Raw genomic sequence first — 26,143 nt, 5'->3', positions numbered from 1 at the left:
TTAAACAAAGAGCTTAAAAAAATAATTACATCAGCTGTTTAGGAATTACATCTATTTTTATACACAGTCCCCCATTCCCGAAGGCCCCAAAGTAATTAGACAAATATAACTTTAAATATAAGGAATGTTTTGAGTACTTGGAGGGAAATCTCAATTCTAGCACCCATAAATAGGACCAAATGTTTTTTTATGTTCTGCTAGGCCTTTACTGCAGCAGCCATTAGTTGCTGCAAGTTTGTGGGTTTTTCTGCATTTAGTGTTGTATTTAATACCTGAAAAGCATTGTCAGTTGGGTTGAGATCAGGTGACTGACTGGGCCACTGAAAATGTTCCTGTTATGTTAGGATTTCCAAAAGACAGACGCACTGGAAAAAACACATTTCATTAAAAATTTTGCAAACACAACAGGCAAGAATATTGCTTGGAATTCTAACTCAAACTTTTCTGGATTTAACTCAGGTAGGTTGTACAAAGTTTCAAGGGTTTATAATAAAGTCCTATATAAAGTCCTTTCGCAGTTTGAGCTTCTCCAAAGTCTCTTTATTATACTCACGCGCTGATTCAACTCGTTGATTAGTTGAGTTTCTCCAAAGCTCCACAATTCCAATTTTTCAATTAGCTCAGCTCAGCTCTCAGTTTAGTCCTGATGGACCAGGATGAGATCTGTGGCAAGATGTGGAGGACACAGGATAGGGAAAGACAGATCGAGCAGGAGAGGAGAGACAGAGAGAAGGTAGGTGTGCACCTGGAGAAGAGGAGGAACCCTAACTATTCAATTTCTTTGCCTTGAGAAACTCTTGGGTTGCTTTAGTAGTATATCAAACACTAGCTAAAGTACACTTAGATGTAGCAGTTAATTTTTAAAATTTAAAAGGGTAACGTTTTTGGTGTTTCTGCACTTGCTTGAATATAAAGACTTTTGTTTGAATGAGATATTCATTCTCTGTTTAAAAGATGTATAGCAGGGGTGGCCAACTCCTGGCCTCGAGAGCTGGGGTCCTGCGGGTTTTAGATGTGTCCTTGATCCATCACAGCTGATTTAAATGGCTAAATTACCTCCTCAACATTTCTTGAAGTTCTCCAGAGGCTTGGTAATGAACTAATCATTTGATTCAGGTGTGCTGACCCTGGGTGATATCTAAAACCTGCAGGACACTGGCTCTCGAGGCCTGGAGTTAGCCACCCCTGAACTAATGCATAGGGTCTGGTGGCCATTTAAGGAGCTGCAGTTTTAGCAATTCTGCATTGCATTTTTTACTAACCAGGTGTTGCCAACACCTGGGTTTGCAACACCAAAGGTCACCTGCCCAGTATCACATCACAAAGAAATAGCTTGAATGTCGTTATCAAATGATTTCTACTTTGGTCTTTTGAATCCCAAGTTTTTTTCTTATTTTTGCCTTTGCCTATAAAATACTTTCAGGTATGCTTAAATGGGTATGTGAACAGTGTGAGAAGTTCAAGGCATGAAATGCAATCATTGACCCCATGGGATTCTTTGGAGAAGAGCATTATAAACCCATAGGAAAAACAAATTCACATCTCCAGACACATCATTTAAAATTACCAGCATCATTGATCATAACAGAGTTTTTAATAATATATAAATAAATAAGCTACTCTATTTCTAATCCAATATCTTTTCTCATCTATTGCAAAATAATTCTTTTGGGATTCTGATACTGTGTGTGCTGTAGTCTGTGCTGATAACACGTTTGGATCTAATAAATTTTCTTCATGTGATTTATTTTATATACGATACGGTAGTAAAGTTTTATTGGCACAAAGTAAACCTCAGCCGGGTAATGCAGGATTATAGGCCCAATGTTGCCAGTCTGTGCCCTGGAGTCTGTTCTGCTCCGAGACACTGCAAGGGATGATGGGAGACTTTGTTTGTTTACTGTGTGAGAAGTGATCAATGGGAGCCTCGGCTTGCCAGCAAACTGTCAGGGTCAGGGTTCCCCTGAGCACTGGGGAGTATCAGCAGAGAAAATAAAATCTATACAACCCCATTGGTGGGCTCATTCTCTTGATTCACAAAAGCATGCATAAATTCATAGGAAATGCCACACAAGCTTGCAAATCCCTTGCCTATGGCAAGATCACACACATGTAGATGAGTTTACTGTATGAGTATGTTAGACTGTGGTGCAGTATCTGCGCCTGTTTGTTGGGGAGAGAACAGTCATTGCCATGGGTCCCCAGAACACAACCTGGAGGGCCAAGCAAGAGGCGTGACAGTAGAGGACAAATAATCAGAAACAACTGGCTGGGTCATCCCCACAGTCGTCATATCTGTGAGGCATTGTCTGTGATTAGACGTGAAAACTGTCCTTGAAGCTGCAATTGAGAAACCCCGCATCCTAACACCAAGAAGAAGGATTAGAGGGATGGAAATCAACAGAAAATGAAAGAAAAGACAAAGAAAGGAAAGAGGGCAGGGAAACGCTCTGGGGCGAGGAGGAAACAGAGAAACATAATGGAATAAGTTATGAGTAGGCAAGATGGACAGATAGAGAGCAGGGAGAGATGCTGGGGAGCAGAGACACATTTAGGACAGTGCCTTTTCACTTTCTGGGTTAGTATGCAAGCGCAGAAAGATTAAAATGAATCCCAAAGATTATCCTCACAAAAAATGCATGGTTTCAATAGTTTGAGGATTTTAAGTGGAAAAAAAATTGGTGTGCAGTTCCTCGGTGTCCAGTGTCTTTGTCTTGTTGTTATTTCCTTCACCCGCCCCCGTATTGTAAGGAAACAAAGTGCTTGAAGAAAAGTCAGCTTATGTTTCATAAGTACCATTAAAAACCAATGCAGATCATTTTCAGAAGAAGCAAATCTAGGAAGTAATTTCATAAAGAGGTGGGGAATGAAGATGCAGAGTTGTCATATAGTCTGATTAATAAGTTTTTCTTTTTAAAGGTAATGTCCACTATATGGCAGAATAGAAAAAACATGCAGGTATAATGACTGCAGAAATGTGGAAGACTCTATAATTAGAGGCAGTAGGCACACACCAAACAGCCACAACCTAAAAGCCATCCAGCTAATAAAGGGTAGATCCTCATGTTGCCACAACAGCTGCGACCCAATGTTGTTACAGAAATTTGTGAGAATAGGTTCACTTCTGCAGCAAGTGTATGCGGGAGAATGTCAGATGTGGGTGGTACATGTCAAAGTAGTATCCAAATGAATGGCAGTACCTAAAGTTTTCCAGCTGACATTGAAATATAACATGACTATTGATGCGCTTCACTTCACTTGTCAATGGTTTAATGATGTGGCTTGTATATAAAAATTGGTTGGGATAATGGAGGCACATGAATATAGTTTAATTTCTTAGATAAGACGCCGTTAGCACAGTTTTTTATTAAACAGAAGTGCATCACAGTAGGAACAGCTTACTTTGCATTGTCCAAAGTTTTAAAAATGCCTACCAGCTTTTGTAAGCCTTACTAATTAACATAGTTTATGTGCCTGTCAGCCCCATGTTGAGAGAAAGGCTTAATTAAGTCACTTTTACTGGCACACCCCCCCCCCCCCCCCCCCCCCCCCCCACTGAAGCCAAAACCTGTCATTTTTTTTGTCTTTGTTTCATGTAGAATTAGAAAGAAAGAAAGATTTTGGCTATTTATATAAATGTCAATGATCTTCCATCATTATTATTTGCATAGTAAGCAATACTGTACATATCCCTGCACTATCACAGTATGTGATCATCTCCCATCAATCCAACATAACTAACATAACCCTCTGTTTCTGTGCAACAATTGATTAGCTCTGAAGGGTAGGTCATATTAAAAAAGTGGGGATTTAAATGTGGGCTGCTGGTTTTTTTAAACAGAGAAATGTCATCTAGATGTTAATGACATCTTTTAGACCTCTAATCAATGGGAAATTGGCCATTGGAGAAGTCATTTACTTTGGAATTGCTTTCGATTTTTGGACAGTGTTTTCTCAAAATTATTCATGGGTCACACCTGGAGAAAAACAAAAGCAGCTGAAAAACATTTACTAGCCCATCACACAGACCTAGAAACCAGTCAGAGACCCTACAAAACCCCATTGCTAGGGAAAAAATATGTATTCTCCAACTAACTGGCATGTATTTGCTGGAGGTTCCCACACCAATGAAAGCAGCTTTCTAGCTGATTCCCACGGTTTCCTGCAGTTTAAAAGGAGGACACCGACCTGCATAGAAACACTTACCATTTAAATATAGTGACAGTTACTACAAGCCTCTTTCACACACATATTTATACAGTGCTCCTATTTGATCCCCAAGAGCCTTGTCTAACTGTCACGGCCCGTGGCTCGGCATCCAGGGAGCCGTGGGAGGCTGCGGTGGCCACACCCTCGGGCTGGGCCGCCTCCAAATCACCTGCGTCTCATCTGAGGCAATCACCGGAGGACTAGCCAGCTCTGACGGCTTCTCCTCGCCAGTCTGTAAGTCTCCTCCCCGTGTGACCAGCATTCAGCGTGGAAGCCTGTGGCCTGCCTGTCATCCTGCCTGACTGCCTCCCTCCCTAGGATTCCCTTCACGGGCACCTCTCCCCTCCAAGCTCCACGGTCCTGCTCTACCTGTAAGCCTCGGCAGCTTATGAAGTCTAGCTGTTCATTTTTTGACAAGCTGCGTGCTGTTAACTTTCTGTTGCAGTTTCCCCACGGTCCCGATTACAGTGCTCCTGGGCTCCACGCTCCTCGTTTTCCCCCGTGGCATGAGCCATAGTTTTTCGTTTCCTTAACGTTGTTAAAAGAGTCTTTAGTTCAATAAAAACGTGTACATGGTTCTGAGCTGCGGTGTGCTGAGTCTGCTTTGGGGTCCTGTTACCTGAACACTCCGTGTTCTGGGACAGTAACATTCATCCACATACTCTATGATGGATTCACTGGGGGCAACTTGCAGTTGAGCATCTTCCCAAGGATGCAGCATGCAGAACGAAGGAACTGCTGGTAAGCAGACGATCCCTTCTACCTCCTGAGTCATAGCCACTATGCCAGCTTAGTTACCACTATCACTAAGAAGCATTTCAAAGATATTACATTTATGTAAATTAACTGCATGTTGTGTGGTTGAATGTTTGTGCATGTTGGATTTCCTCTCTTTGTTGGATCACTACTCAAAAAAGTAATGAATTACAAATATTGCATAGAACACTTTTATTAAAAGTAAGTGTGTTACTTAATTACTCATAACATTACTTTCATCTTACTCTGTTAAATGACCTGCAACACATCGTCTCATAGTTACCATTTAACAGTCTACTACAATCCACACACAAATCCCTAATGAGAAGACACATATGATTTTTTTCTTAGTATTTAGTTATGAATACAAAGCCAAGAGCGCAAAGAAGAGATGAGAACCAGCACAACAAAACTACAAAGCGATTGCCACGGTGATTCTGCTGTAGAAACATTTGCAGGTAGAAACAAAGACTGCAGCCTGACTCCATTTCTAACCTGATGAAGTTCAGTGGTCGGCTGGCTTCACCGCAGCTCACAAATAACTGCTCATTGACCCTGGTGCTGGGCTGGGATCGGCATTCACTCAGTGAATTCACTTCACTTTTTGGCTAGCTTAGCATTAGCATACTGTTTACCTGAGTGCTTGCAATGAGCCAAATTTGTGTTAGCAACATAATGCAGTTGTTTCTGTCTTGGATGCAGTTTGAACATTAACATTACACTCTTGTCCTTTTGTGTAATAAAAATGAAAGCAATGTCAATATCCAGGCTGTAAATTCCACTACTTTTTCCTCCTCCGGCAACTGAAATCAGCTCGTTATAGCCCAAGTACAAGAACCGATAAGCGTGATCAATAGGCAAGCAGACTAATGATTCCAAGGGTCCCATCCCTAAGAGCCAATTTCATGCTAGAGACTGACAACAGGCTTTTGCATCTGGTCACAAACTTCCTTAGCGACCTGGGGGGTACATGTCTGGTCTCAAGCCCTGCATGATTCTGGCGAGGGCAATTAATTTCACAGAAACTGCCAACAACCTCCAGTAACCAATCACCTATTGGAAAATTTCAGAGAGTTTATTGATCCCTTTATTTGAAGCGCACTGACAGCCTTAACATGCACAAACTCAATGTAGTGCTTCCTGTTTTCCACAGGCATGTTGTTCTGTGAAAATGGAACAAGTTACGTTTGTCTTAGTGCATTTGTTTTTGTGCCCAGAGCAATCACAGTAGCTCTCTAAGGCACTGATTTGTTGGCAAAATCTGTGACTACAGATATAACCGTTAGATCATGACATCTGGACATTTTACTGCTCCACTGGGTGGTCCCAGTTCTTCCTTAACAAGCAAAAAAAAAAATTCACCTCAAAGGGAATCAAGACCAAGACCTAACTTTGGACATAACAGTGTAATTTCTTTTTATAGCAGAGCGAGTCAGATCCCCGGCTATTTACTGTCACTGACTGCTCCTGAGGATGTGAGGGAATGAGGAAGGCAACCAGAGCAAGTCTGCTCCAGCGGAAAAGCCTTGATGGAGGAAGCTTTGAGAGCTGACTTTACAGTGGTACTGCTAATGAGACGAATGAATGAGCCGGCAGACTAGAGGAAAGGATCGCATTCACAGTAAATAACCTGAAAAGAGAAACCAAAGTGAAGAGAGAAACAGCTCATAAGCACAAAATTGTAAACTAATAACCAGCTTCTTGTATTTCTGATGAGGATACATGCTCCTCCTCTGTACGTGTACATCCAGTGCAGGCGGGCTTCAATTTTTTTTAAGCTGTTGTTCATTTTCATAATTCTGTATGTTGTTTATGCTTTGATGAAGGGCTTAAGCTTTGAAATGCAAAACTGTGGAGTTTAATTGTATAATCCAGACTTAGTAAGCTGGGGATATTGCAGGATAAGCAGCAACAGATCAGATCTAACAAGGCACTTTGCGCCGTGGTAGACAGCTTTGAGAGGATTGGAGGGAAAAGGAAGTGTGAGATTTTAACAAGGAAGAGATTTGGATTTGGTTGGCTTTGTGACTGCTTGACAGTCACATAGATGCGCGCACAATGAAGAAAGAAAAGCAGGTTCAAGCTGAGCTCCCTCCAGATGTTGTTTTGAAATCAGATAGCCTTCAGAAAATCAAAGCATGAGCATTGTCAGAGGGTGAAATGACAAAGAGAAAATCCAGTCACAAGCTGAGAGAGGAAACACATTGGAAAGATGTGTTTTTAGTTTATCAGACTTTGCATTCATAGGTTGTCACAATACCATTTTTTCAGATTCCCTAAAAATGTCCGTGTTCTCTATCAAAAATATTATCCAGGTCACTTGAAAAAGTGGCACTTAATAGATACAACTTGTGATTGTTGTTGTTTGCTCTTACTTAAAAGTAGGTTTTAGCTATGTATATGCATGCATATGGGGTGTGGAACTAGGATATATACATAAGATTTCTTCAAGCTCACTTTTAAACCCATCTTCTTTAACTTCTGTGTCAAATGGACCCAACTTCTTCTTTAAGTATAAGGATTTTGTGATTCCATCTGAGGCTGAAACCATGGGTTTCAGAGGGAATAGTCAGCATTATTCGAACATAAAAAGCACAGAATTACTCAGAAAAAACACTAAAACCTCCCTCAGCGACGCAAGAATGCCTTCAACAGGACAGTGTCCTTCTTTACAACAATGGATCTTTAATTACTCGCAAAATGTGGGAATGAATTATGAGCTCAGACCACCACTGAATCTTTTGTGTTCAAAGCAATCTGACACGCATACAGTGTTGTGATCTCAGCAGCACAGCCTCTCTGCCTCTCCTCTGATGCAGTGTGCTTGCAGGCAAGTTTATACTAATGGATAAGTCAGAAAGAAAAAGGATGAGGAGGTCTGATATTATAATACATTTTTTCTGATTTTTATTATTTTCATTTTTGCTTAAAAAAATCCTCTGAGATTTTGGTCGGCATCGACATGTTAGAATCACACAGTTGCTGCAGATTTGTTGGCTGCATGTCCCTGATGACAATCTCTCATTCCACCGCATCCCAAAGATGCTCTACTGGATTGACATCTGATGACTGTGGAGGCTTTTTGAGTACAGTGAACTCACTGTCATGTCAACAAGGCAGCTTGAGAGGATTTGAGCTTTGTGACATCCAATTTTGGTAAACACATCAGTTTCCTGTTCTTAGCAAAGGAAAGGTTAAATAACCTAAATACTTATGATTCATGGTCCTCTCTTTTTTCCCAAATACTGATTTTTTTTTTTTCTTGTACTGCAAAGTGGTTTTACTTTTTTCTTTATGTTTTTAGTTACTGTCTGTCCTGTCATGTAAATGACAATATAGCACTATAAACACATTTTAAAGTAAAAACTTACTAAAGAATTTTCCTTGTTACGTAGTCTATGAGACATTTTGGAAAGCTGAACTTTAAAAGGATAAAATACCTTGAGCAGTACCTCACACTGTGGCTGCGCATGCTGTTTTTTCCTTGATCAAATACAAGTATTTAAGAATTCATATGCGCAAAGACTCTTTCTTTTGAATTTCTGGCATCCCAGCAGGAAGTCTGAGTCAAAGTCTGAGTCAAACCATAAACCATAAGTACTTTTTGCCAAAGGCCATATAGGCTTTTGGCATTTATTGAACTTTAATTATTTTACTCTCTGTTGACCTTTTTTTACAGCTTTTTCAGCTTCTACCAGCAGTTCTGAGTGGATTTGTAGCCATTCAAAAAACCCTTTTGTTCTTCAGTCAGTCTTTGTACTTTGTGTTTCCTGGCTGCTCTTCCCCACTCATCTTTTATTATTATTTTTTTCCTCACTTTACAAATTTTTTTTTTCACCTTTCTTATTTAGAGGGGTTTTTCAATTAGTCTGAGTCACTTCCTTTCTTTCACTCATCTGAGCCTGTGCTTTTATTTAATTGTATTTAAAATCGTTTTTTGTGACCTCCAGGTTCAGAATCTTCCGTCCAAATCTTCTCATTAAATAAAATAGCTGTCGTGCCATAAGTTCATGTTTTCTATGACGTTCAGTCTATGACGATACATCTTTTCCTTCCTCATCAGGCTTATTTAGCATCTTCCAGGTACAAGTAGCCGAAGCCAGCCCCCCTAACAGTTCCCACTGGAGCAATGCATGATCATCAGAAGGCCGCAGACTGCTATCGGCCATCTGGAATCTGGGCTGCACATGCTTTGACGTGTTACACAGCTTTCTATATCGGAGAAAAGAATGAACACCTCATCCCACCTCCCTATACTGACCTCCCACCTCACACTCAAAATATTAATACACACACTACACAGCCCCCTAGACCTCATTTGCTGGGTTCAGTCTGTGTCTACCACTTCCCATCTTTCACTCATACACATGATGTCTCACAGGACTCCAGCTTTGTTCTGTACAGGTGGAGAAACATTTTCATCCGCTGAGGTCAAGGAAGCTGCCACAAGAGACACAGGTGTCTAATAGAGACTGATGCAGAGCCTGTCTAGCATGCTGAAAAAGACTCAAATGTAATGTTTTATTTCATGCAGATGCGCACACCCTAGAAAGAACAAGAAGAAAAGTATAATACTTTTTAACTAGGTTTGCCATAATTGCGGGAAAAGCTCTGTTTTATATTGGAAGATATTACTGTTATTATGTGTTCTTGCTGGCAGGAAAGCAATGAGACTACTTCTACCTTGTAATAATCACCCACAGAAAAAGCAAACATGTAGTAGTGTGTTCAGGGGGAATTTTGACTGCGTGTTTTTCGTGAAATTTACCACTAGACTCCTTCTGCAGTCTCTGTTTGTCTGAACAGCTCATTAGCTTGTACTCAAAGTAATATCAGAGCTCACCAGGACCTCAAGTTCTTTCTCATATTTCCCCCTAGCCTTTTCCCTCATCTCTGTCTTCACAATACACGATCATACACCTTCTGGAGTACTGTTTGTTCAGGTAGAAATTTCTTTAACTGACATAATAGAATCTTTACTTTAGATACATAAGCCAATCCTACAAAACGTTAAACATTTACTGAAGCATATTTTACGTACATATAAGTAGTGGACAATATTTAACTGAATCTAACTCTATTAGAACTACTTTACACTGTTTCCTATGATGAAGTTTTCTCAAGACACTGTGCAGCCCCTACATCAAGTACATCCTTATTGCTTCCACAAGAATTAAAATACACTTGATCAACTGATCATCAGCAGGTGTAACCACCAAAACAGAAGTATTGGCAGTTTGCCGGTCAGGAGCATTTAGGTAGAGTATGTGTTAACGTAATGCCACAGGAGTGGACATCTGACCAAATTCATCCCAACATCTGGGAACATCTAGATAGATAGAGACTGCAAAAAAGCGAATGACTCTACTAGTTAAACAGTTAAGCTTGTTAAATGTTGAAGTTCATTAGAAACTGGGTTTACTGGAAGGACTGCCACGAGAGAACCTCTTCTCTCTAGAAGAGCATGCCATCATGGCGTAGATCTGCAGAGTTGCATTGGAACAAAACATTAAATCTACATCAGAATAGGTGAAAAAGAAAAGGATCAAGGTGTTGCAATGGCCCAGTCAAAGTCCAGACCTCGACCTGATTGAAATGCTGTGGTGGGAAATTAAAAGAGCTGTGTATAAAAAAAAAAAAGACCACAATTGTGTCTAACAATTGTTCTACATGTTACTAAATAATTGACTGCACTAACTTTTCTACAGCACTCAATAGAGTCCTAAAAACTTTCTAAAAACAGTATCCTGTTTCCAGACAGAGATCGTTTCAGCTTTTCTCACTGTCAAAATGTTATTAATCTGGAGCATTTGTAGCTCATCAACTCAAATCGTAACAAAGAGAATACCGGGCTTCAATGAATGCAATCTGCTGTACAGTTGCCAACAAGCTTCAGCTGCAGAAGTTGGATTAATTAATTGACTTTATCCATCAACCACAGAATAGAGCTTGTATTTGAAAGCTTGCAAATTTCCCTGTTAGGCAGAACAAGAACAAGTTAGCATTAGTCGGAAGAAAGGCAGCCTGAGATCTGTTTTGATCCCTAAACCCAAGTAAATATAAGTAAAGATTCCTCCAAAATCAAATGTTGGCCATACTTTTGCTGTGAGCACATTTTCATTTTGCCAAATGGGCTTTATTACATAAAACTTATTCAGTTATCCTATTTCTATGATAACATTAGATAAGGTTGATTTATAAGCCCTTTGAAGGTAAAGATTAAAATTGTATTTACAACCAAGTAAAACTTAGAAATACAAACATCAATTTGAATTATTTTTTGAAAACCAGTTTAATTAAATTTTCTCATAAATACATAAATTCCTCATAAAAACATAACTAAATAAATAAATACGCCGGCGCGTTCTCATTACCTTGTTTTATGTAAGCTTGAGTCAGTGTGTCTCTATGCTTGTGGCTCACATCGTGACTCCCCTTTCTGGAGTGTGTTAATACTGAGGCACTTATGATGAGGCCCAGAAAACTGCTTCCTCATTACTCATGACCAGTTAATAACTGTAACTGGAAATCGTGAGACCAATTCATGCATCGGTCATGATCATGGTGAGTGATGTTGCTCTGCCCATGCGTTTGTCTTTCACCATGACTCAATAAGTACCTTTCATTAACATGGTGAAATCCGCTAACGCACAAGCAAGTATGAGCGGCGCATGATTACAGGAAATGAAGTGTACACATCCATCGTTATTCGAGATACAAGCAACCAGTTGGGCGGCTGTGGGGCACGGGGAGATGGTTGGCTTTCCTTTAAATCCTGTAAACTTTCCCTGATCCTAAGATTAATGAATTATCAGCTTTGCTTTACTTTCACATGACAGAAAAGTCCTTACACCACAGTCAGATTTCCATACTATTATTCTGAAGGCAAAAACAAGCAGTTAGTGTTGCCTATTTTGCTAATTAACTTCATAATTTAAGATAAATTTAACTTAGCCCTTTGGTTGCAAAACCTAAAACATTACATTTAGAAATCTAATGGATATTAAATTTATATGATAAATTAAAGATAGCCCAGCTTTAATTCTGTTGTCATATGAACATGGATCTTTTATTTTTTCAAGAACTACAAACATGCTTAGTCAACCTATATGTTTGATTTTTGTCCTGTGAACATTTTGTTCTTTTGCTCTTGCGTTCCAGAAAGTACACAAGAAGAGGGTTTTTTCCAGCGTATAACATTATTTTATGCATAGACATGATTTTTCATTAGAAACATAATCGGCCAAAGGGCCTTGGGTAAAATGAGCTGTGGGCCCCTGTTGAGCAGCCCCGGGTGTTTTTTTGTTTTTTTTCTGGGAGCCCGTTAATTTTCCCTTCAGTGGATTATTTCCCTGCCCTACTTTGAGTGCATATCAGTTAGTCAGTGATAATTTGATGAAACATATTTTTTAAAAGAATATTCACCATGTCAGCATAACACCCTCTAAAATATTAAAGGTATTAAAACTAAAGACTGGGGCTGATTTAGTAAAATACAAAAGTTTTTATCTGCAATTTCAGGGGTCCACATGTTGGAGAAATTGTGCAATTATATAAATTATAACAAAGACAGTGATTGTGGCCTTCTGGGCTCATGGGGAGCCCAGAGGCATTAATAGAGTTGCCAATTTTGGTGCAGTTCCAAAGCATAGACTGAATTAACTCTATGAAGATAATCTACACGTGAATGCACAAAACACCTTTTAGGTACCAAAAGCTGTTTGATTTAAGTTTAGCCAATTTGCAGTATCAATTTATTCAGTCACATTTCAGCAGGTTTTGGTATCATGCTGCTAATGTGGAACATAAAAGATGAAACACATTTGCCTAAATGACTATAATCTAACACTGATATGGCTTTATGTTAGCTTTTTGAGAGTATTGTGCAAAAGTTCTGAGTACGCCTCATTTTATTTAATATATTTTGTTTAAAGACGACTCAATTTATTCGACACATGCAAACATACATGGACACCCCGATATCACGGCAAAGCATACAATAGACACGCCAGTCCACCATGTCCATTTCACACTTTACAGTGAAATGGACGTGCATGCACAAGTCGCAGCAAATTGCAGTACCAGCAGGGGGCGATAATATGTTTAAAGCCAAGTTGCTAGTGACCAAAGAAAGGTATGAAGTGCATGAAGTACATTCCAGTGGCATTCAGTGCTGGGATAAATTATGCTGTGTAGCTAATATGCATTTCTATGTGTTCGTAATGTCTCTTTAAACTATTTCCGTGATTATTTTCCTGTTGGCTTGAAATAAAATATCCCTCTCTGCAGCAACTACTGCAACTTCTGCATGTGTGTCGCCTCTAAAGCCACCTTCATTCTTCAGCACAGCCTGAACTCTTTTAATCAAGCTTTTTACTAATGTCTTTGAGTAGTTTTCAGAAATAGTTATCCAGGTTTCTCGAAGGACATCCAAACCTTTTCTTTGGATGTTTGCTGCCTTTTGTTACGTTCTCTGTCCAGATGTTCCCACACTGTTTCAGTAGTGTTGAAGTCCGGGCTCTTGGTAACCCAAGACTGGTAGTGAGCCACTGTGTGCTTTTCTGTCCAGGTACGTTTTTACTGCATTGGCAACGTGTTTGGGATAATTGTCAAGCTGAAAATTGAAGTTGTTGCCAATCAGATGCTTTCCAGATGGTATTGCATGGTGGATAAAAATCTGATGCTACTTTTCTGTGTTCATAATTCCCCAACACCACTGTCTGAAAGTGGTAGCTTTTATTGAAAGAAAAAGAAAGAAAAGAATTTAAAATCTATGCTATACATCATGTTAATGAGTGTGTCTGCGGTTTTAAACTGCGAAGACAGTTATTTATGTTGTTTTGCTGTTTTACACTCGTGCATTGTAATAATGGCTGCACAGCTGACTATGAATCAGGCTATTATAAATTAATTGGTCAAACAGGAGAACATAGGAGAAAATTAGCAACATGATTTTTGCAAACACGTTCTATTAATTTCTCAAGTGTTACAAAGCTTTGTTTCCTGTCATGGCTAATTGGGATATTGTTTGGTAATAAACACTGCATGCCAAAGTAATGGGACAGGTGGCCTGTTTAGGCTAACATGCTGCTGTAGCTGTCTCCTCTCTAGTGTGTAGGATATATCAGGCAGACAAGTACCTACTTTTTAGGATTTGGAGACACCCGGCACCCACGAGGGCTGATCGTGATGTTCCAAGCTGTCCAAGACATGCTAGCTCCATTTAAAGACTCAGTGCTGTGACTGTGCTTCTGTGCTGACGAGCCCTGATAAAATTGTTTGCAGAGGTGTGATGGACAGTCGAGGTAATTATTCTGCTTGAGGTATGATGATTAGGCATTGTGGTTGAGCACTCACATACTCGCAGTATTTTGTTGAGTTGTTTTGAAGTGTGATGTGCCTCCTGCCAGGTAGGTAGAGATTCTCTAGACAGCCCATTCTCACACTGGCCTCACTTGTTGTGACGGCTGCCATGCTGCCACTAACTATGGTCAATCAATAGATCTTGGTTTTAAACTCTAAGAGTTCATTTCTAACTGTTCTCAAACTTTTCTCACTCTTTCCCTAAAGCCTGGACTTCTAAGTTGTATTTATCCTCATAATGCACTTTTCTCTGCAACCTTGTCCCTGATATTTACTTTCAGTTCTTCTTTTATTTTAATATGGTCCTTGTGATTTTTATTTTATTTTTACCTCTTTGCAACCTTGAGCACAAAGCAAGAACAAATTGTCATTTACAGTGAAATAATTAAAAAGGAAGGTGTCTCAGCAGAGCTTTGATTGAGGATTAAAACTAAAAAGAAACATTGAACTGAACAACATTATATGCATGTATATTAACAGTACCGTATATGCTCTGGAAGCATTTTTCCCTAGGTAATGTGTTTAAACGTGTATAAGCAGTCGCTTGCTGTGGTCTCCAGGCTTTACTTGCAGCAATATGTCAAACTAATAACTACCTACATCATAACATGACAAGATTTCGCTATTCCTCCAAACACTCCCCATGAGTCACAGTCTCTTAGCTGGGAAATGGTACCAAGCCCCAGCGGTCCGAATCTCAGCATTTTCTTTATTTGCACAATCGGATCAGGTGTTCATTTATTATCCTGACTCATTGCATTATAACATAAAACTGCAGCTGCAGACTTTTCGCGTGATAGCAATTCGACTGTTAAGCAAGCCTCATGCAAGTTCAGATGTGCAGTGGCCTTGTGTAAATTTGCATATTTGAGGCATTCCACTGATTTGCAGCATAGAAGCAATTAAACTAAAGGATGTCTCGAGGGTCCCCACCTGGTTTGAACCCAAACAACCTCTTTGATCTCTCTTAAGTGGCTGCATTCACGTTGCCAGACCTTATCTGAATAGAATTCAATTATTTTGGAATTCATGCACCATCGTCAAAAGAGTTGGGGAGCAGCAGCAATCACTGCAGGATCTTGGATAAGTTGGGAAATTGTGGATCACTCAGGATCTGTGTCGTAACACTGCCCCCTCATGGTTACAAAGACAAAAGAACTGGTTCTCTTTCACACTGCACATGATCGGACTGTGTTTGTACAACCTCACGCACTCAGGGGTCATTACCATTTTTCTTGTCTTACAGTAGTTAAATCTGTGCACCTGCAGGCAAACACAAAGGACATAAGCAACAGAGAATTATGTTTTGGGCTTTTGTTTTGCCCTTCAGAACACCATCTGCCTGCGCCTTACGTGTTACTCATGTGAATCGCATGCGAACGAGACTTACAGCTTGCCCACAGAGGCACTCTTCCAGAGTTCTCATCCTTGCAACTGTGTTTTGTGTTGAGTAGGTTAAAGAAAGCTGAGGGCATTATACCTTGGGCGCCCATCTGCTACTAGCAAAGATGCAAACATATGGTGGCAGTAAAGCAAAAGCACATAAATTCAGAGCTGTGTAGATGAATCAAATTTCTTAATATCACTAAATTACCATTTCTATGCTTTATGTCTCCTAATCAAGCAGGATGAGCTGTTTTTTTAAAAAATATATTATTGTTATGCTGCATGCTGTATAATCCTTCCATGCACATTCTTTACTTTATTTCCCATCAGATTTTTTGGGCACACTAAAATGAAATGTATAAATCCTTCACTGATTACGTCATTTTTGACACTCTTAAAATCAGTTGAAAGTTTTCCCAAACGTCTCACTGACTTTTCATTTACTACTCAAATGAAATGAGAGAACTATTTGTCTTGTGTGATCATATCTAAATGCATTTGTTGACATAAACTACTGATGCTTCTGTCAAATGGTGAAACTTCAGTGGCTTGCATTCAAAAAGTGGATGTTAACTTCATGCAGATAGTAGACTTCATTGTTTATTCAAATGGTGTAGTGTCGATAAGAAACTAGCTCTTATCACCTTTGTTTTTGTTAAAATAAGCATTTAAGTTTGATATCGTTAGACTCTATTTGAATAATTAATTATTGCTCTCTAATCTACTGCGGGGCCACAAGTGTCTGTCTTTTTAACTGCTTTTACGCAAGACCATCACTGGAATATTATCTCCTTAATTTTAGCAGACACAGCCTTAGAGAATCAGCCAAGAAAGCATACTATCTGAAATCCAAAAGCACCTACACAGGCTATTATATGCCTTGGCACAAGAAGGCGTACTGCGTGTTTATTGCACATATTCTGTGACAACAAAGAGCAGAAGGCACTGTGGAGGAGAGAATATAGACTTGGGGAGAGAGTCTTGACAGCCTTTAATCAAGATGCTCTGAGCGGTCCTCACAGCGTTGTTGATGTTGACTAGTTGTTTGTCTCCAGTCTGGTTTTCTTGATGTACTTTAAACTTTTTCAAATCCATTTTTTCACATAGTAGCAAGTCACAACAACAGTCATCTCAAGGCACTTTATATTGTGAGTTAAAGACTCTACAACGATAGAGAGAAAACCCCAACAATCAAAAGACTCTTTGTTCAAGGACCTGGCGACAGTGGGAAGGAAAAATTCCCTTTTAGCAGGAATACACCTGCGGCAGATCTGGGGTCACTACCTGCAACTAAACAATTCTTTTAAGGCAGGGCTTTGTTTCTTGAAAGTTTAATTTGAAAAATGTAATAAAATAACCAAGAATTTAAGCATATAGCAACAACAAAAATGTTAATCTACTTAAGGGGGACAGTTTCCATTTTTAGTGAGTAAATAGAATCACTAGCATTTATTATAGATTGCAGTAATCAAATGCTGAGATTTGGGATCACAAGTACACAGGCTATAAAGTAGTAGGGCAGTAAGCAAGGGGCTTAAGGAACCCTTAGGTGACCCAGACATATTTAAAGGAAATAAAAGGCAAATACCAGAAATATTCTATTCTAAGCACCTAGCCTGGGTCATTTTCTTATGAAGCTAAAATAATCTCAAATATTGGTTTGATGTCACTTGTGGAAGATAAACTGCACTAACCTCCATCATAGTGTACAGCCAAATAGCATCTGTCACTCTCTGCTATCCAGAAGTTGGGGGTTAAAAGAACTATTTGGACTTCAGGCTGCTTCTTTCTTCAAATGTTGTGAATAAATGAAAAAAAAAAGCTGTTGTCCCATGTCTGACCTCTGACTACAGTGTGATGGGATAAATGTGGTAAAATTTGTTATTATCCTGAGTAGTCCATCGCTCTCATAACTGGCTTGATTGTGGTTCAGTGGATGTGATTATGTTCAGTTAGCAATTTCGTCAGCCACTCAACCATTTGCTCAGTTGCCCGGTCAACTGAAGAGTCACTCAGTGGCTGAACCACTCAGCCAGTAAAGCAGTCATCCAGTAGCTGTAAGAAAAGTCCAGCCAAGAGGGCAGGCTTTCCCAAAATTCTGATGAATTCCAGATGAGAGCCCAGACACCCTGGCTTGAGAAGAGAACACACACATGAAAAAAAAAAAGAAAGAAATGAAAGTAGATGAAGAAGGGAGGGGACAAAAGAAAAGTGAACACAGTGAAAGATGATCCTATGCTCAAAGCCTATGAAGTGGAAAGGAGGGTTCTCATCCATCCTTGAGATGTTCATTTATGACTGAGAGACAGAACTCAGAAAGAAGGGAGTGTGTACTGATTTGTACGAGTGGATCTTGGTTGTGAGCATCAGCATGGCACAGTGGTGGACTTTACTCACTGTTGTTTACCTGTGCAGCTACTGTGCTGCCAGTCAGCACCACAGGAAAGGTATGTTGGCACACAAGCTCTGGTAATTAGGTCTAAATGAGCAATTATTATTAGGAGTCTGATTAGTGTCTCTCTATTATGAGATAAATGGCAATTTTATCACCATCGAGTATATTTGCATCAAAAATTATTCTGTTTTCATTTGTGGGATCATTTAAAATATTACTAGAAGACAGAGACAGAGTCAAATTGTGATGGCTGAGTCCTGGTACGAGTCTGTGGTTCCAGCTGCGAAAGAATGTGTTTATCCTCTTCAGTTAGCAGGAACATTGCAGTTTGCAGGACATCAGCAGATCACTTTCCAGCGAAAAATGACTGGCCTGTTGTTACTGGATCTACTCACTGAGGAAATTCCTTTCTCATCACTCGCAGGCCTTGAAATCTGTAGACAAGTCACATGACGCTGAAGCCAGCAAAAACAAAGAAAGTTCAGAATTGTTTACATTTTTATACCATATCACCAAAATCCAGGAAATCATTTTTTTTAATCATTGTTTTATTAAAAGTTTGTAAGACTTTTTTTCCCCTTCAGCAATAAATGAAAAATCCAAAGTGACACTGTCAATAAAAAGTTTCTGAACATGCATTAATTGTCTGTGTTGTCAACAACTGCCCACTGCTGCTGAAAAGAAGAGCTGAAAGAAATTGGAGCTAATGTTCAGAAATGTTCCTGGAGTTGAGGGAAACAGCAGTTCTCTATTTACAATCTCACTGCAAGCAGCTCAGTTCACACTGGAGTGGATAGCACAGCATAGAATCAGTCCAGGACTGCTCTGTTTATATGTACAGGCCAGCAGCCACTCTCTCAGTGATGAGGATGTGCACATTCAGGACAGTGAGGAGCGCTAATTTGGGCAGCCATCGCTGAACCAAAGAGATTCATCATCTTACAACGATGTGGTTGCAGCCATTCAGCACTCTGTGAATAGCACTCGTGACAATCAGTCATTGGTCATGCCAGTTTGCAGCATGACAACAGTATGACAGTCTAACATTGTCATACATAACTGAAAAGTATTCCCTAACTGGTTGGCAAGTACTGTCTTTAGGTTCGTGGCTGTAGGTGAAATCAACAGCGAAGAGAGTCCTGCACCAAAAATCTCTTTGTGATTTCTTTGGTGATTAGCAGAATTTGCAGTAAAGACATCGGATTGTCTGCAAACACTAGGCACAGCTTTTAACTTGAAAGTAAATGTTTCCTGCTTCTGTCTCACTTTTCACAGTTTCAGTACCGCTCGGCCAGTGTTGGTGAGTGTCAGGGACTTTCCATGCAAACTCTACAATCTCTGTCTGGCCTTCAGGTCTGGTTTGGTCTTCAACCAATTGCTAAACCACCAACAAGCCAACAAGTTTTAGGAAGTAGTGAGCAACTGATCTGCGATCCTTCTGCGAATGGTTAAACAAGTGGTCACCCGATTTTGGACCCAGGGTTTTGAATTTTCAAGTTCAGAATTCTTTGTACTTTTGAAGTTATGTGATCTTTGGATTAGGTTTCTGTTATTGTTAGTGTTTAATTTTTTTATTTGCACACTTTATTCATTAATTCCTTTGTGTTTACAAGTTTTGTCTTTCTAGCCTTGTTATTTGTTCCTTCAGTTGCTCGCTTTAGTTACTGTTAAAACAGTAACTTTAAGGTTGTTTTTAATTAGTTCCCCTTTTTCTGTTCCTCTTTCTGTCTCATCTCTGTTTGTCTTTGTCATCTTTGTCTTCATGCTCACTCCATCTTCTTGTCTGTCTTTACTTTAAAAGGTTCTGTTTTTATTCATGTTGAGTGTAGCTTTTGTTCCTGTCTCTGTCTTCACTGATTCCCTGATTGGCTTCAGCTTGGTTTTGGTCCTCACCCGTCTCCTCTTCCTGCATTACCGTTTGTATATATGTTGTCTCAGCATTCCTTTGTCTTTTGTTGCATATAGTTGTGTGTTTCCTTAGCTTTGTGTTCTTTGTGTTGGATTCCCCAGCTAAATGCTTCGTTGACTAAAGGATTTTTGGACTTGATTTTGGACTGAAATAAGAAGCATTGAAGCTGTTATTATTTAGACCAGTTTTCCTGTTTTCTTTCATCACATCTACAAAACCTTTAGACACACAGCGGTTCATGACATGACTTAAGCTTTAGTAGTTTAGCAGTTGCTGGTTGCAAACCTATCTCTAGGCTATAGTAGGGGCTTTAGTTGGAATAAGACAATAGAGCTATTGAACACTGGTACTGAGAATAGATACCCTCTCTACTTTTAAGATTAGGCTTAAAACTTTCCAATCTGATGAAGCTTAGATAGAGCTGGATCATGTGACCTTGAATCATCTCTTCCTGCAATAGGTTTTATCTGCCTCTTCACAACATTAGCATATTTTGAAAAACAATGTTAAAGGGCAGTGCATGTAAACGTGATACCAACTAATCACAGAAGAAACTAACCAAGTGATGAGTTGGGAATGTGCCCAGGCTTGTGTGGGTTATAAAAGGCTAAGCTCACACCTCCATGAGGTGGAGTGTGGGTGATGGGGAACCAGGAGAAACTGCAGATGTATAACCTTTCTCCCATATCTCCAGTTGTCACCACTGTCCCCAGTATATATCAGCTTCCCTGGCACCACTGCATGACTTTATTGCAGCTGGGCTTTACTGCTCACAGTTATTTGGAGTATTTATGATGAGCTGTGTTTACATCATAAATGGTAGAATTTAAATCTGTCTCACTATAATACTGTCATGGATTGGGATTTTACCATTTTCTATTATTTGGAGATATAGTGAAATGTAGAAGATGGTCCATTGCAGGGAAGATTTCATTGTATCCTGTGTCCTTTTCACCCTCTTTTATCGTACGCTGGAGGGATCCAGATATTCATTTGGGTTTTTTTTTTTTCTGTTTTTGATTGTTTTTCCTTCTCTCTCTTTCTGTCTTCGTCAAGACATCCTTCCAGCCAGGAGTACCATTTAGCCCAGCTAATTAATGGATCTTTGTTGTTCCCTCATCTCCTTGCAAGCAGTTAGCGGGAGATTACAAGTTCCCTGCCTCTACATAATGACACTGGGGGGAAGCCTGCCCATCCAAACATTGATTGTTTGGAGCGCCGAAGGAGGGAGGGGAGCATGACGGATGAATGGGCTTAGAACAAGCAGCAGGGAAAGCTGATATGTTGTGATAAAGGACATCAGCAGTATATTAAACATTCAAGCTGAAAATGAGAAAAAAGAAAAATTTGCTCATAAGAATGAATCACCTCGTGATGGTTTGTTCGCCTGCATGTTACCCGACCCCTACTACCCGACCCCCCACCCACCAAAAACAACTTCATGGAAAAGCCTGAAAAATCCAGCTCTAACATATATGGACAGCCTACCTTGTGATTGTAATTGTAGTTATTAAAGCTGAGATGTCACTTTCACATTCATAAATATTGCACATTAACGTAGCATAATCAAAGACATTAGTTTTGCATAGCAGTTGGTAACCAAAAGTGACTAAATATCATTATTTCTCCTTCACTTGGATAAATTCCTGGATTTTATATGTTGTCACTGCAAAGTTCAGTACATTTTCTGCACCATTAATCATCTGTAGTTGTCTGCCTGTCACCAGCTGTGTCAAAATATTTCTTTCCCATTTGCTAAATGACAATAATTTATTTACTGCTTGTAACAGAATGAATAATATCTTGAATATCTATCCTGCAGTGGCCTCAATTTCTCACATCTGTTATCTCCACCTGACCTTCACAAACACCTGTGCTCCTTCATTAGCTCCTTTCTACGTATATGTGCCCTTTTTCTTTGTTATTTGCCATATTGTCAGTCACAGTGTCTCAAACTTATTAGCAAGTTCATTTTCATTGTAATCTTTAAGCATGATTCATTTAGATATCCAGTGTGTGCCCCTACCTATCTTTCCTCTAAGTCAGTATCGCCCTCACAATATTGTGCTGGGAGAAATCGAACAATTTAACGGAATGACTAGAATTACTGTTATTGCCTGTGCACATATACACTAATGCAGCTCCAACTATAACAAGCTATAATATTTTTATTCCAAAGTGCTATTGGAGCTGCTATAAACATAAAACACACACTTTCCTACATGCCAAAGGACTATTGTAGTAGTAGCAGAGCCTTTTTATGTAAATTACAGATTATTCATTTTAGATGTAAATCAGCGCTGGGTTGGCCTCCAAGCTGTCATTTCCCCGCATTGCCTCAATCCTTTAACGATATAACCCTTGTTCTAATGAGCACCCTCGGGTGTTGTATTGTTTACTTTAGCAATGGCCCGCTGAAGCTTCAGTATCTATTCGGTAACTAATATGTCTGCACAGGCATCGCTCCTCCACAATACCTGATGCATTTGGGAGCTGCATACTCAATGAGGAGTATACATTTTCACCTACAAGTTGTCATCCACTTAGAGTTGGATGTTAGTACTTGATCTGGGGAAATCTTCTCTCTACTTGTCTTTGGTGTTTTGGGATTGGAACAACTGTGCATGTTGCATATTATATTGCTTCAGAGTCACTCTTCAACAAGTTCAAACTTCTCCATTGGAGGTGTTTGAACTTTTATTGATTTCTGACATTATGATGAGCGTCGTGAACAGCATTTCTTCTGCAGTTGGAATTTACAATAAGTACATATGTTTTGATCCTTGAAACCCAAATCCATATTATAGGAAAAGGTGGAGTTAGACAATGTTTATTTGAGATTTCACAACGTCTGGCTATGGCCCCTGATGGTGGGGCAGGTGGAAGGACTGAGGTAACATTAAAGCTAAAGATTACACAGATGTGCCAGATTTGGAATTTATTACCCCAACATGGAAATGTGGAGCTACACATTTCTTTACATTGAGAGCGGTGGCTGTGCTGCAAAAGGGAGGCCAGAGCTGGGACTGACAGTCGCCCAAGCAGGAAGCAGGTAAATGGGGAGCTCTCCCAGTTTGTGTGGCTTTGGCTGGCCTGACAATTGCTATAAAGCTAAATGTATCTGGCCAGCGATGCTGCAAGCAGTCAAGCTGATAATTACTGCAGAATTGGTGAAGCAGCAATCCATAGATGCCACTGTAGCAGAGAGGAAGGATGACATCCAAATTCACATGAATGCCAGTGTTTATATACTGTATACCTCATTAAGATGTCCGTGTGTTGGCTTACACGCTGAATGGAGTACTGGACGGCAACAGAATATGGGCAGCAATGGAAAAAGAGAGCTGAACAGCTGTAGAACCCTAGAGGAAGTTTTACCTTAATTCATTATACTGTGAAACCTCCTTCTGTGCAAATCGGATTTGATTTTCAGTTCCTTCTCCTGATGCTGCATTAACAAAAATGGTTTTTGGAGAGATAACAGAGATACATAAAAAAAGTTTTCAAAGTCTGGGCAGTATTCAAAGTTATATTATTACAAACAGACCCTGCACATTCTCATGTGACTCTTAATCTTTCTTTTAGCGTGGAATAAACTTGCCAGTAGGAATATCTGTTCACTGTCACACAGGACTCCTATCCAAAATATTATAATGCAAATGTGTTGCTAGATTAAGGAAGTTCACAAATCATTTCTTATACACAGCTATGTCATTTAGACAATTTAGACCATAACGTTATTTTTCATTTTAGACCAGTGAACTAATTGACTTGATTTGTAACAAAAGTTGTAAATTGGGATTAACCGTATCAGTTCTTGTGTAATTTAGCTTACCCTAGCCCTTTCTCTCTGTTTCCCTTCCTTCCTGAGAGCCACTCTTCCACTGAGACCATTTCTGATCAGGCTTCAGTGAACGGCAGACGATCAACTGAAGGACCTGATGAATTTCCTCTAGATCCTGTGCTAGGCTTCTGCTGGATTTTTCTTTCCAATTTCACATCTCTATAGAGCAGCTCACTCTGGTGGTCCAGAATTATGAACTCTGAAGTTTCATCACACTGTACAATGTGCATTTAAAAAGAATTTTAAAAACCTCTGAATTGGGGTAAAAACAAAATATTCCAAAATAGCCCCGTGGTTAATTGTTAGTACATCAGATACTTAGGAAAGTATGTGAGTAATGTTAACTGCTGTCCACCCCTAGATGTGAGGTTTAGCCTCTTGTTATCACTTCCAGGAAAATACGGATTTTGCTCAATTTTATCACAGAAATGAGGTGGCAGCAGCAACTGTTTCTAGCTGAAAGTGAGGGGTTTCATTCCAGCCGTATCAGGACACCTCACATTATGGGATCCCCCATCTGCTACACATATGGACTGACACTTTGAAGCCTGACCAAATGAGGTCAGTTACACCTGCCCTTCCACGAGTCAATAAGCAGATATCGCACCTCTGGGGGCACCAGGCCTCTGGTGCTTGTAACAACTGTGACTCAGGTCAAAGACCAGTTGATCTCTTCACAGCTGGAGCCCAAGTCTCACCCACATACATAATATTTGAACAGTAATGAATATGTGTTTACTCAACCTCTGGCCCTCCCGCATAAATGTCACAATAAATAATGTCCTGCCTTAATTTTTGAATAGGGAGATTCTATAATCCAATTTTTTCTTCCTGTGTGTTCTAGCGCTGTACCCATCTGCATACAGGATAAAACGGGAAACATATTCACTGATCAACCCCACATTCCAGCACTCAGTGGAGGACATCCAGCTGCTTTTTGAGGTCGGTTAAGTTCTTGCGGCCCCGAAATAGTTCATGAGCTAGTGTTTCTTTACTGGAAACCAGTATGCTTAGAATGTGCACAAGACTTCTAAAAATAACACATTTGTGGCCTCACCCTGCTGATTAGAACAAAACACTGTGTACTGCTGCTGTGCCCATAGGAATGTGAGATACATTGATGAAAAAGATATTTTACTTTCTTATGCCATCTTAAGCTCATTTCAAAATATTTAGATGATTAGGCTCTTTGGAACAGATTGAAATAGCCGTTAACAGGACGTGACCTTGCTAGCAACTCCATTTTTCAGTTAGCTGCTTATATATGTGAATGTGAATTTAGTGGATGCCTATCTATCTCCCAGATTCTGCTGGGTGGAATGCAGATACAAGGTGATGGACACACCCTGCTGATTCCAGATGAGGAGTTGGCCTCCCTGAGAAGTGTGGAAAAGCTGGAAGTCATCTGTGAGGAAGTACTGCCTAAAAGGCTCTCCGACATCAGGCGTCTGACGGCTGAGCTCACCCAGCGGCGCCAACATCTGAGCTGGCAGGACTTTGAGAGGACAGTGCTGACGTTAGTGTACACCACTCAGACCCTGGCTCAAATCACCAACAAACACCAGAAAGAGATATGGACCGACACCCTAATCCAGCTGTTCCAAGCTCTTCAAAAGGATCTCAAACCCTTTTGAGGAAAGGAGTTGTACATATTTTTTTCAGTAGTGGAGATGCTGTTTATCCATGCCATTTCCAGTGTCCTGCAAAGTTTAAAAACAAATTAGATTATTATATTGCTTTTTATATGAAACTATTTGTATATACAAATCCAAATATCAAAAAATGTATATAAAATTATATAAGCAATGTAATTTTTAAGCAAAAAATGTTACTAAACTCAGGGTCCAAACTCACTTTTATCAGCGCTTTCAAACTTGACTTCCAGTCTTAGCTGACTGGGCTAATTCCAATTAAGAGCTCAAACCACAAACTCCTGAAAAGTTATATCATGTGTTTCTGTTTTGTTTTGTTACCCTATGTGAGGTAAATAATAAAATTTTAATTCTCAACAGATCAGCGTATCTTACTTTTCTATAAACTTATTTAAGCACAAGTTTAGATCAAGCAGACCTCAAGGTCCCAGTACATCAGCTCATAGCTGAGCTGTCAGATGATATGGGCTTGCAGAGATCGGCTGCTCTCACTTTCCTGGATTTCGTTTCCTATCATGTAAGTCCACGGCATCAAATGAGACTCAACCTTCACCTCTTTGCGATAACAGTAGCGCCAGAAAATCAGTGTATAGTCTATCCCTACAGTCACACCAGGTATTTTAGACATG

The 26,143-nt window shown here is 39.8% G+C and overlaps 1 protein-coding gene across 1 annotated transcript; it reads left to right on the top strand.

Annotated features, from left to right (window-relative positions):
* Positions 1-18,027: 18,027 nt before the first annotated feature.
* fam180a (family with sequence similarity 180 member A) lies at positions 18,028-25,561 on the top strand. The gene is made up of 3 exons (XM_006780844.2): positions 18,028-18,161; positions 24,707-24,804; positions 25,167-25,561. Exons 1-3 carry the CDS (start codon positions 18,086-18,088, stop codon positions 25,494-25,496), a joined length of 504 nt encoding a protein of 167 aa, XP_006780907.1. The 5' UTR covers positions 18,028-18,085; the 3' UTR covers positions 25,497-25,561.
* The last annotated feature ends 582 nt before the right edge of the window (positions 25,562-26,143 follow it).

This window comes from Neolamprologus brichardi, chromosome 17 (assembly GCF_056152115.1).
Source record: "Neolamprologus brichardi isolate AB-2024 chromosome 17, ASM5615211v1, whole genome shotgun sequence".
NCBI classification, from domain to species: Eukaryota; Metazoa; Chordata; class Actinopteri; order Cichliformes; family Cichlidae; genus Neolamprologus; species Neolamprologus brichardi.
The sequence above is the reverse complement of the archived record's forward strand: the minus strand, read 5'-3'. Positions and strand labels throughout refer to the sequence as shown.